The 12,950-nt window shown below is 37.6% G+C and overlaps 1 protein-coding gene across 2 annotated transcripts in view; it reads left to right on the top strand.

Moving 5' to 3' along the window:
• The window catches only part of PTN (pleiotrophin), a 1,697,813-nt gene that overhangs the window by 1,220,437 nt on the left and 464,426 nt on the right, over window positions 1-12,950 (top strand). For both annotated transcript variants that reach the window (XM_044088220.1, XM_044088218.1), the window contains exon 5: window positions 1,903-2,052. In XM_044088220.1, the coding sequence (XP_043944155.1) occupies window positions 1,903-2,052 (150 nt within the window). The remainder of the gene's footprint in view (window positions 1-1,902; window positions 2,053-12,950) is intronic.

Below are 12,950 nucleotides of genomic sequence, written 5' to 3'. Positions count from 1 at the left end.
AACCTATGTGCAGCAGTGGACACCATTAACTGTAGTTATCCCAGTATATATGTTTTCATCCATCCATCCATCCACAACCCCTTTTTCCCATTTTTGCATATGGGGTAGGGGTGTCACTTCAACAGTGACAATCATCTAGAACCAAGGTTTTCACTGTCAGGCGACCAGCCCTGCCCTACACACACACACACACACACACACACACACACACACACACACACACACACACACACACAGTTCACCTAATGCATGTCTTTGGAATGTGGGAGGAAACTGAAGTATCCATAGGAAACCCATGCAACACAGGGAGGACATGTAGATTCCACACAAAAGACACCTCAGCCAAGAATCAAACTGAGGAACCTCTTGCTGTGAGGTGACAGCACTTTCTGCTATGCCACTGTGCAACACTATTTCTATATATTTTTTATATGTTTTCATAGCTATAGACTGAGTAAATATGGTGGATAGAAGTAATCAGTGCATCTGACACAGTCCAGCTGGTCATTGTGACAGCTCTAAGGCCAAACCTCTTTACTAAAACTGGCCTAGGTATTACCATTAGGGGTTAACAATATCAACTTCAAGAAAAGTTGGTGGATCACAGACAGCCTTATGATTATCAAGCAGGCTTTCTTAACAAAAAAAAAAAAAAAAAAAATGAAAAAAATAAGAACCCAAACAAAAGTGGCTCATATCTGCACCATAATGGAGTACAAGGAGCTATCACACATCCTGTTTATTGTTTCTACTATGATCATTAAAACCTCATCTGAGCCCTGTACATATTATATAGACTGGCACCTATTCATGTTAATTTGTTCCTGTATCTGTCAACAGCTTTCTTTTAGTATGAACTATGGAACTATGGAAGTGATGGTTCTTCTTCTGTGAGATATCAATACCCACAAGAGTGAAGCTGCCAACCTAACTGCCTTAAATATACTCAGTTTATGGTCATAAAACCCCAGTTAAATGTAAATGCCATACAATGGTGAAAAAAAACCCCTCATACACCATGCATACATGCAGCACATAAATCAAATATAAATTTAATTGGGGTGTGTTCCATTCAAGGAAACTGAATAATGTAGATTATATTTGACTGGAGAGTTTTTATCAGATTGTCTAGCTCCCATTTTTGAACGTGTACCATTATGTAATACCATATTTTCAATGGCATGCATAGTCTCCTGGTTTGTGAGAACATACTGGCCCTTTATGCAGAAGCTCCCTTTTCCCTCCTATGTAGTAAGTGTTGTGTACAATTGTTGCACCCAAAAATGGCACAGCTGTGATCTTCTGCCCACTGTCCTTGCCACTACATCTTCTTATAGAGCTGTTACCAGACATTTATTTGAAAAGATCAGATAAGTTACATCCAATATTGCTAGCTAGTAGTAGTGCTATAAGTCATGATTTTGCATGCTAGAACTATTACTACCTCGTACGTCATGTAATATTCTATCCTGAAATTACTCCTATTGTTAACAATGTATAGCTGTTTGCTCTCATGCCTATGTTAGGTGCTTGCTGGTGTCCAGTTAGGTACTGGACTTTACTGAGACACCTACTGTACACTGGTCTCTGAATCATGTCACTGCCCCTTATGTTGTCTAAGATGTTTCATGGTCACATAACATTTCTGAAATTAACTCACTGTTTTTCTTTTTATACTTTTATGATGGTTTGCATAATTTTTCATTTAAAAGGCTAATATACATTGAAGACTGGATTAGATAATTTTTCTGTGTGCATATTTATTTCCTTACAAAACAGAAATAAGATTCAAATGGCTCAAGCAAACAAAAATGCATGCTGATTTGAACTATTCATGCATGTAACAAGCTAGAATGATTATGTTTATGGCCTTTTTCTTAATCCTGTTATCATACATTCCAGCTGACTGCAAATACCAGTTTCAGCCATGGGAAGAATGTAATCCAAACACTGGATTTCGAGTTCGGACTGGTGAATTAAAAAGAGCTCTGCACGATGCCAACTGTGATAAAACTGTCACTGTCACAAAACCCTGTGGAAAGATGGCCAGAGGTAAGAAACAGCTTCTTTCAATCATATCAAATGAATGAATTATACCACAGATAAAAAAATGTCATTGTACAAAGGCTTCTCACAATGTATCATTGTACGAGTGAATACATAATGATATGAATATGTAATTGCGTGGTTACTGCTATGTTTATCGATTTTCAAAGTTGACAAGTTAAATTTGCTACTATGCTGAACTTTTCTATTATTAAATCAAAAACATCAGATGAATAATGTTAGACTTATTCAGATTTTGAATAATATAGAAGGTGATTTTTATTTATATTACACATAAGGTATGGGCATTCTTATTTATTCTTTCCTGCAAGGTTTGTTTATTCTGTTATAAAGGAAGTGATAATGGTTTATTAAAGCCATCTGACAGTGCATCAAAGACATTTTGCATTTGTGTCCAAAGGCCACATTCTGTAGTGTTGTTGTTGTTATTATTATTATTTTACATAAATGGACAAGGAAAATAAAACTTGCACATAAACAGCTACCTGAATTGTTTTTGTTTACATACATGCTATGCATAATATTGATGTCCTTGGCGAGTGCTACCAGATGGACACAACACAGAAGATGTAAAACATATTAAAACACCAGACAGAAATATTAACAGAAAAGCAGCTACTAAGCTTTGAGTCTTAGGAAACACTCATGCTCCAATAGCCTAACAGATTCATGGACAGACAAAGTCTTCATAGGGATTGTCTAATCATATATCTTCATCATGCATCTGCCATGTTTAGGTGACTGTTTAGTTCCATGGTAGAAATACTGAGCTACTCTTCTATAGATAGGGAGAAAATAATAGCTTCAGAAATAGTTATTTTACTTCCTAGCTATTCTGATCACTACAAGAAAAAGTAGCACAGACATGTTTTGTGGCCAAAATGTCAGCAGGAAAACAACGATCAACCCAATATATGCCATCTGTTGTTTGTTTTTTTTTCCTTTCTTGATATCTACACAGCATGTGCACTGTTGCTTAGAAGTTATTTTCCCCAATACTTTGAAGTGGTATAGTGGTACAAATATTTTTTGTTGTATCACAGTGCTTGGTTTTACAGTTAAGTCAAGACTGGAATGTTTTCTGTGGAAAATGTGCCCATAAGCTATGTATCTTTGTAGATTTTTCAGTAGGTGTTCTTGTTTCAATATGCATTCTAGATGCAGGAATTAATGTGTACCATGCGAGAGTGAATGTGTGTGTGTGTGTGTGTGTGTGTGTGTGTGTGTGTGTGTGTGTGTGTGTGTGTGTGTGTGTGTCTGTATCCTCTGATAATCTGGTATGGTATGCAGGATTAGTTAGACAGGCATTGGCTCCCTTATATTAAGCATCAATTTAGAAAATGAATACATTTATTTACATTTTACAGTTACTTGTGTTTTCTAGTATAAGTTAGAGAAACTGCTTCTGTAGAAATGAATAAGCAACCTAAACCACCTTTTGCATACCTCAATAATAGATCTGACTGCATACTTGCCAAAGTATGTGTGAATTTGCTGCTGCAAAAACACTATAATCCACAATCAGAGTCAAGGCATTAGCAAATGAGTGTCTAATGAAACATAAGAAAAAGTAAAGAAAAATGGAAAATTAAGGAAAACTGAAATATTTAATTGCAGACAAATTCAATAACATTGGTTTGAAGCAAAATTGCAAAAAAAGAAAGGCATCATAGACAGGAGAGTAATACTTCCACTCTTATAGCACTTGTCCATGGCACTATGTGAGTACAGCATTCAGTCCAGGATGTCAGTCAGGAGAAAGAATGTAAGGCTACTATAAGGAGTCCAGATCACAGCCATTAGAAGGGTGGTTGGGGTGAAAGGGAAGGAGAATGAACAGATGTTAGAAGAGAAGAAGTTTTTACAAGGAATTTATGGCAGTGGCTGAGCATAGTATTGTACAATATATGTTGAAGGAGCTGAGAATAGAATCAATTGGAATCATCCAGGACAGACAGAATGGAGGGGAGAGTGCAAGCAGCTGTTTGAGAAACCCAACTGCACTCATGATCAGAAAAATACGTTTTCTAAGTGATAAGATTCTGGACTCATAGAAAGGGCTTGGAAAATGGTTGACAGACAAGATTACATGGAGTCATTTTAACTACCATGCAAGACTACCAGAAGGAAGGAGCCTAATGAGAAAATGAGATGAAGTGAAATGTCAGTTCACTTAAAGGATGGATTACATAGGCAAATTGTCTTTTTCTGTCATCAAGTGCATGTAATATTATCTACCACAATGTAATGTAATCAGCAAACCATTGACACAATGAAGCTATAACTGTGGAAGAATTATTTACCGACATTTCAGCATTATAATGCATTATATTTGCATGTATTGTAATGCAGCATTACAATTGTGTATTTTTTTTTATTACCCTACTAAACCATGTTTTATTTGTAAAGAAGCTGTACTTTTTCCCAGTTTAATTATTATATATGCTTATTCTGCCTAGAAATATTATATTATTTAGATCTTTCTGTGTAACTGGAATGTATTATGCTTTGTAATCATGCTTATTCTGCTTACAGGTATTCTATTATTTGATTTTTTCTGCCTCCTAAATTGTGAGCTGAATGTTTAAAGTAGGAACATGCCTTACCTCAAGTGCCTTTCCTAATATGCCTTATCAGCCTGTTTGTTTAACTACCCTGTCTGCCTAGCATTTGAAGAAAAGAACTATCCTTCCTTATATAGAATTGTGCCATTGTAACTTTCAAGGCAGTGTTCTACAGAGATTTATACTTCTAGGTTGTATATAAAAGTGTACCTGGCCTCATCTTCTACTTTTATAGCTGTTTAGATAAGCCTGGCAGTATATACTGTTTCAGTTTCTATTTTGGAAAACCCTGGCCGAATACAAAGTTTCAATTTTGTTTAAACAACCCTGGCAACATACAATGTTTTACTTTTTCTGTATGCATGCTACTCTCAGTCTCTAAAGACCTTTAACTCCCTATCTACCTATAAACTACGTCTACATCCTTTTCCTTGAATTATTGTATTTATTTACTACACTTTTGCATACTATTCCTGTCATACTATACTGTTACCTCTTATTCCTTCCTCTCTTTACCAACAGTTTTTAAAAAACCTTTAATTTTTGGACCTAACCTAAACTTTGTCTCCTCTCTTTTTACAGTTGATCTCTTGGAAGCTCACCTCCGAAACTCCCTCCCCACCTCAATACTAAATAAAACAAAAGAAAACAATATTGCAGAACTTCACCTGTATCACCTCTGTGAACTCCTTGGAACTGCCTACTTCACTGAACTATAGAGCTCCTGAGGACTGCCCTTAAAAGATTCTGCTTGAATGTAGGTAGCATTCAACCAATTGTTTTTTTTTGCCTGTACTACCTACCTAGTAATCCAATTACCTTAATCTGGTCTCCCTTGGAGGTGATTCAGCAGCCTACCGTGTACCTCTAGTGGACCCCTTTCCCCCCAGACACCTTAGTTCCACATACTCTCCCTGTGAAGTGGTATGTGACTTGCTCAACTGGTTACCTGCTTTTTCCCTTCTCACCACAAGGTGGCAGCATCTTCTACCCAATTATGGGTGGCATCCAAGGTTACCTGGCTTCCCCTCTTTAAACCTGCAAGCTTACTTAAAAGCCTGTAATTCTTGTTTTCTTTACTGCAAACTGGCATTTTTCTCCCTCTGAACAGCACTGACTTGTCCACCTCAAACAGCTCTTTCACCCACACAAAGTACCTGTCCCTATCTGATTCTATACCTTTTATCTCTTCTTACCATTACTTAACAACAGCAGTTGCTGATACTTTTTTGCTGTTGATCTCTCTTCTCTTGTTCTTCCCCACTCCGTTCGCCCTGCAGGCTCACTCTGCTCCCCTACCCTACCTCCAATTCCCACCCACCCCCACTACATCTACACTTATACCAACATAGACACACCTACTTCCTCCACTCCTACCAAACTCCACCCCTTTCTCCTCCTTTCACCCCCCCTCTTTCCTATCACACCCACATCTCCATTACCCCACCCCCTTACCAAACTCATACTGGCTTATTAAAACCCAAATATGTCTATAAAATATTCATCCCTTTCAAACCTACTAATACTTCTCCTAAACCTTACCTTCATCTACCATCTTACCCAACCTCATCTCTTCAACCACACCCTACTCCTACACACAACCTACTCCCTCCACACAACTCATACCTATTATACCAACTCTATCTTTCATGAACTATACCCCACTAACCATATCCTATGGTTTCACTACAAACCAATCCCCTCTCATAACACCTCTAGATATAAACACCTTCCCATATCCTATACTAATCCACTAACCCACACCTCCCAACCTAAACAATCCAAATACTTCTGCTAATTAACACAACTCCTAACTTCCATACTGCTATCTGGCGATATACACCCCAACCCAGGCCCAAACCACCCCTTCTCAATGCCTAAATCCATCCTATTTGCATCTCTTAATGCACAAAGCATAGCTAACAAAATTCCAAATCTGCATGCCTGGCTATTCCACAACAAACCAGACATCTTAGCAATTTCTGAAACCTGGCTAAAGCCACACATGAAAGATTCCGAGATAATGCCACCTTACTACTCAATCATCAGATCAGACAGAACCCATAAAAAGGGTGGTGGAGTAGCTCTACTCTACTCATCCTCCCTAAACTTAACACCCTATGATAAAGCTATTCCCCAGTTCCAAAATGCAGAACTAATACTGGCTCACCTCCAGCTAAACAAACATAAATATATCTGCATTGCCTCACTGTACATTCCCCCAGGAGACAATATCCCAATACTAGAAGAAATCCTCTCTTGGCTTTCAGCCAACATCAACAATGAAACCATAATCATGGGAGATACCAATATTAACTGGTCCTCCATTCAATCCCCCTCACACTCCCTTAACATCAACCTATACAACTACTCCCAACTCATCAATACCATAACTAGACCAAGCAAAGACTTCTCCAGTGGCAACATCCTAGACTGGATTCTAGTCTCCCACCTCCACTACTACCCAGATAATGGAACAATATCTGACTCCCTCAGCGGCCACCTCCCCATTTATGCAAGATGTCTCCCTTCTCCCTTACAAGTCACCCATAATTACATCACTACCTAATGCCATAGGAGATTCAACCCTGAAGCTTTCTCAGATGCACTAAATTCACTGAACTGGTACCCCTTAAAGACTCTTCCCCTTGAAAATGCTATCACTCACTTTAATACCACCTTCCTCAACCTTCTAGATACTCATGCCCCATTAAAAACCAAAAGAATAAAAAGGCAATCCACACCCTGGTTAAGTATAAACACCCTAACCGCCATGCGACTTAGAAACAAAGCCTGGACACAATATCAAAAGAACAAAACTACTTCTTCCCTCAACGAATACAAAACCCTTCGTAGCTCAGTTAAAAAACTTATCTCTGCAGACCGTCATAACTACTTCACCCGACTTCAAAGCAATTTCAAAACCAACCCTCAGAAGTTCTTGGAAAGGCATAACTAACCTTTTAAAACCCGGGAACACAAGAAACCCAAACCCTTGCCCAAATACTGATGATACTGATCTTGCAACCCAATTTAACTCTTTCTTCATAGACTCTATTTCCAAACTCACCAGCTCTTTTTCAAACAACAATACTCCTCCAACCTGCATTTCCTCTCAGGTATCTTCCCCTACAACTTCTCCCACTCCTCCTCAAGCTCTTTCATCTCTAACTTCTCCCACATCACCTCATACTTTTCCTCCCCCACCTTCCCCCACTCATTCCACAACTCCACCTTTCCTCATCAAACCTATTCCTACATCCACCATAAAAAACTCCTGCAGAAACTAAAACCATGCACCAATGCCCCTGATAACATTCCCTCATACTATCTTAGTATAGCTGCTGAAGCCATTGCACTCCCTGTCAGTATCCTAATTAACTGCTCAATCCAAGAAGATTTTGTTACTCTAATCTGGAAAAAAGCCTACATCATTCCCCTGCACAAAGGTGGAACCAATACTAATATTTCCAACTTCCGTCCTATCACCATGCTTTCTCCCATTTCAAAACTCCTGGAGAAATGTATCCATCTTCAACACCTTCCACATCTTCTGGATAACAATCTACTAACTCCTACACAGCATGGATTCAGACCCCATCATAGTACTATGACTGCCCTCCTATCCTTCCTTGAAACTGTGAACAAAGCTAAGGACTCTGGCCTCATTGTATCCACCATCCTCCTCGATCACTCTAAAGCTTTTGATACTATCTCTCATAACCTCCTTCTTACAAAGCTTTCTAACCTAAACCTTTCTCCCTCTTCCCTATGTTGGTTTACTATCTATCTCTCCAATCGGCAACAAGCTGTCAAGTGGAAAAAAGCCACCTCCTCCTTCCTTGACACACCCACAGGTGTCCCACAAGGCTCTATTCTGGGCCCCCTCCTCTTCAATATTTTCATTAATGACTTTTTCCACTCTATCCCCCTTGCAAATATTATTCAATATGCTGATGACTCCACTATCATCTGTGCTGCCCCATCCATCCCACCTCTCTTAAAGCTAACTCAAGATGCCTTCTCCACCACAGAACAATGGATGAAAGAGAACCACCTTGCACTCAATGCTGCTAAAACTAAGCTTATGATATTCTCCCCCTCCAAAACTAATAACTTTGACAAAAATTTATTCTCCATCACCAGCCAGAACAATACATGTCTCGAGCTGGTATCTGAAGCCAAACTGCTCGGGATTCAAATTGATGACAAGCTGAAATCCAACTCCCATCTACTCCTAAATATAAAAAAAAACATCAAAAACTAAGCATGCTCTACCGCCACCATCGGTTCCTCACCTCTACTACCAAAATTACCCTCTCTACCACATTTCTCCTTCCCTCCCTTCTCTATGGCGCCCCTCTTCTAACAAACCTACAATCTTCTCTGAAATCCAAACTATCATCTTGCTACAATAAAATAGCCAGATTTGCAACCAGCAGCAAATCATCTACCCATCACTGTGAACCTCTCCAAAAACTCAACTGGCTAGAGCTACCCCACTACCTCTCCTACACTCAACTCACCTATGCACATAAACTCATCTTCCAGCCAGCACTCTGTCCCTCTCTTTCAACTACCTTTAAAATGCATCAAACACAAAGACTTCTAAGATCTAACAATCAAAAACTCATAGAGGTCTATAGACCCATACATGCTCCAGGACAACACCTCCTGTCCTTCTCACTAGCACGCCAATGGAACTCCCTTCCCCCATCCATCTGTACAATTGCTAGCCTCCCACACTTTAAAAAATTACTACACTCTCATCTAACATCCTTATGGGAATGCTCCTGCTCACATCCTTCATAACCTACCCTACTTCCACCACTACTCCTCTTTCTTTTAACATTCCCAGATAGCAAATTCATGCTTGCTTCCACCATTTAACTCCTCACTTGTACCAAGTAATGCTTGCTGCCACCATTCAACTCCTCACTTGTACCAAGTAATTAAAAAAAAAAAAAACACAATACTATTTCTTTTTATATTTTGCCTCTATTACTTGTTTTGTTTGATACTTATGTTTTTCTCTATATAATCTATGTATTGAAATTAATCTTTGTATTTTATGTATTGTGCAACATAATATTTGTATAATCTGTATGTGGAGCTTTTCTCCCCAGGACTCCATTGAAAATGGGTTCTTTGGGCCCAATGGACTATCCTGGTTAAACAACAGCAAATAAATACATAAATAAATAAATAAATTATAGGATCCCTCTGCAATAAAATCTGCATGCTAAAGTCTTATGCTTATCACTCATATATCCATGCTTATTATCCTTAACACAATCATAGCTGTTTCATAGTCAGTATAAGAAGAAATGGATTCTTCATAACAATAATGTTACCACAGCAAGAATCATGTATCAAGGAAAACATTAGCTGTGTGTTGAAATAAGTTGATATGAATGATACGATGCCTAATGCATTCCAACCATCATCTTTCTAAAACTAAATGTAGTTAAACTCGGCTACCATAGTAAGAGTAAGAGAATATACATTACAATTATAATCACTAACGCTTCAAAATTATGTAATAATCCATCACAGACACTAAATATGTAGATGATTGAATACCATTAACATAACATCTAAAAAGAAATTAGATAAATCAATTACAGTTTTTTTTTTCTCTGAGTAAGCTTAGCATCTGGACATACTAAGACACAAAAGGGAAGAATTATTTATTTAATTCTTATTTTTTATTTGTGATGTTGTTGCTCTTTAGTATGTGCCCATATCAACTGACATATATTCAATTCCACTTTAGTTAATACCTTTATTTATTAGACCATTCAAGTATGATAAAAATGGTGTCCAAGAAATTACCGACCTATTAATTTAACAAGTATGATAGGGTCAGCTTAGAAAGGGTACTATTGCAACCTCTTCAACACATTAATGCAAATGCTGTGTTATACAGTGGTGTAGTTTTACTCTTTATAATTAACATACAACAAATGCAATGCAGTTTTATGCTGATGTAATTTAAATAAATTGTATTACACTAGGTTATCCCAACTATCTGCATTAATTTAAGGAAAACATTTGACATCATCTTTTCTGGTGATGGATAAATAACTGGCTCAGAAACAGATTCCTATGTATAAGTACCACAAGGCTGTTTTAGCTATTTCCAAAAACTCAAAGACTGTACGCAACAATGCACAAATCTGATTGTTAATGAAGTGACTTATACTGATGGAGATATGAAAACAAAGCAAGCAAAGGAGAGTAGCAGTGCTGAAATTGAATTTATCCTCAAGTCTTGGTGAGTAACTTCATGAGGTGGAACCTGTTTTTAACAAAATCTCACCAAGGTGACATTGATATATAGACTGTAATTATATAGCATATATCATGGACAGAAGTAGGTCAAAAACATAAAAAGATAGCTGGATGCACAAGACAGGATAAAAAAGTGCCCAATCCTGCTAGGTGCACTGGTGCCAAGAATGGGAAAAAATGACAGTGTAGAATCCTCAAAATACAAAAACACTCCTACAATGGGGACAGGCCAGGCCCAGGGGAAGGATGGCCCCCTGCTGTAGGAGGAAATAGCAGTCCACAAAAATCACAAAAACTGATAAGCCAAAGAAGAGCCATAAAGACAACAGAGTGGATTATTGAGGATAAGAAAGAAATGATGTATTGTTGCTATTATGTAAAAAGCCCAGAATTTCCAGACACAAGATATACAAAACAATTAAGAGAGAAATTAGAGGAAAGAAAAATACTTCCACAAGAAAAACTGTCAAAAGCTTCAAATAAAAATATGCATTCATTAATACAATGGATCTTTGAAAAACAGTATATAGATCAAGAAACTTTGCTTGGAAAAAGAAGCATCTGAGGAAGTGTGAAAATATAAACAACAAAACCTAGAGATATTTGAAAAATATAAAAAGAAATATGGACATGGGAAAGAAAGAGAGATTTGATATGGTGCATTATTTATGCAAAGGAGAAAGCCAAGTTAACTAATATAGAGATGGCAGCCCCAAAGATATCCAAAGAGAAATACAGGCAAAGGCATCCAGATATGGAAAAGTTTACAGTAAAAAATTGTATATCACAAATATGGAATGTGGAAAAGAAGATTAGTAAAGCATAAGTTAAAGAAATAGATTGTGAAGTTATGGAGTGCCTGCAAAGTGAAGGATTTAATATAGAAGTTCTAACACAGACTACATCACAGCATGATGGAGTGAGTCCCCAGAATAAGGAGAAGCAAGAAGATCAGGAGACGTGAAGATGAAATATGGACATGGGAAAGGAAAAAGAGATTTAATATGGTGTAATATCTATGCAAAGGAGAAAGCAAAACTAACTAATACAAAAAGAGCAGCACCAACGATATTTGAAGAAAAATACAGGCAAAGGAATCCAGTTATGGAAAACTTTACAATACAATAAATAAGAAGACAAAGAGGAAAAGTACAAAAGGAGATAAGCAGTGGAGAAGTCAAAGAAATAGAAATTGAGGTTATGGAGCACCTGCAAAGAGAATGATTAAGTGTAGGAACTCTAATACAGAAAGCACCACAACAGGATAAAGCATTGGATGTCCAAATTAAGGGGAAAGCAGTGGAACAGGAAGCAATTGGTAAGGTGCCATATCAAGATATTTTAGAGCGTTTCACAGTAAATCAGTATAAATGTTCACTTGATGCTAGACAGCAAGGAAAGTAACAGGAAACTGTGGAAACTGATTCAGTCAATGTTGAGGAGTGATAGGCCAGCGAGTTCCTGTATGACAGAGCAACAGATGACACAGGATGAAATTGAAGAAAATGTGCTACAGGAAGATGCTATAGAACTTTCTATAGAATGCCAGCAGGAAACAGAAAACAGGGGATGTGTCCTCAGTTTGGAAGAAAATGAGCTAAGAGAAGAGTTGCTTGATTTATGGACATGGATATATATATATATTATCATCAATGGGAGAAATAGACTGCAGAAGGTTAATAAAACCCCAAAAGTTAGAAACTTGATAAAACAAATGAACACAGTAATTAGGACTGTTCATAGAGATCCATGCAGTATAACAGAAGTAAACAGAATATATTACTGTGCTGCTAAATTAATAACTGATAAAGTTCGACCACAGGAACACAGGGTAGCAAGGGAAAAGAAGGGGCGAAAGCGAATACCATATATCAAAGAGAGAAAACTATAACACAGTTAAGAAAAGAAGCGTCACTGTTAGAAGATTATAGAAGAGGGAATAGATCAACAAAAATACTAAGATAGACACGATTAAAGCAATGCACAGTATTAGAACAGACCAGGATCTATCATGCACTATCACAA

The sequence above is a fragment of the Protopterus annectens genome, chromosome 11.part0 (genome assembly GCF_019279795.1).
Source record: "Protopterus annectens isolate FY-2018-M chromosome 11.part0, PAN1.0, whole genome shotgun sequence".
Lineage (NCBI taxonomy): Eukaryota > Metazoa > Chordata > Ceratodontiformes > Protopteridae > Protopterus > Protopterus annectens.
This window is presented reverse-complemented; position numbering and strand designations above follow the sequence as displayed.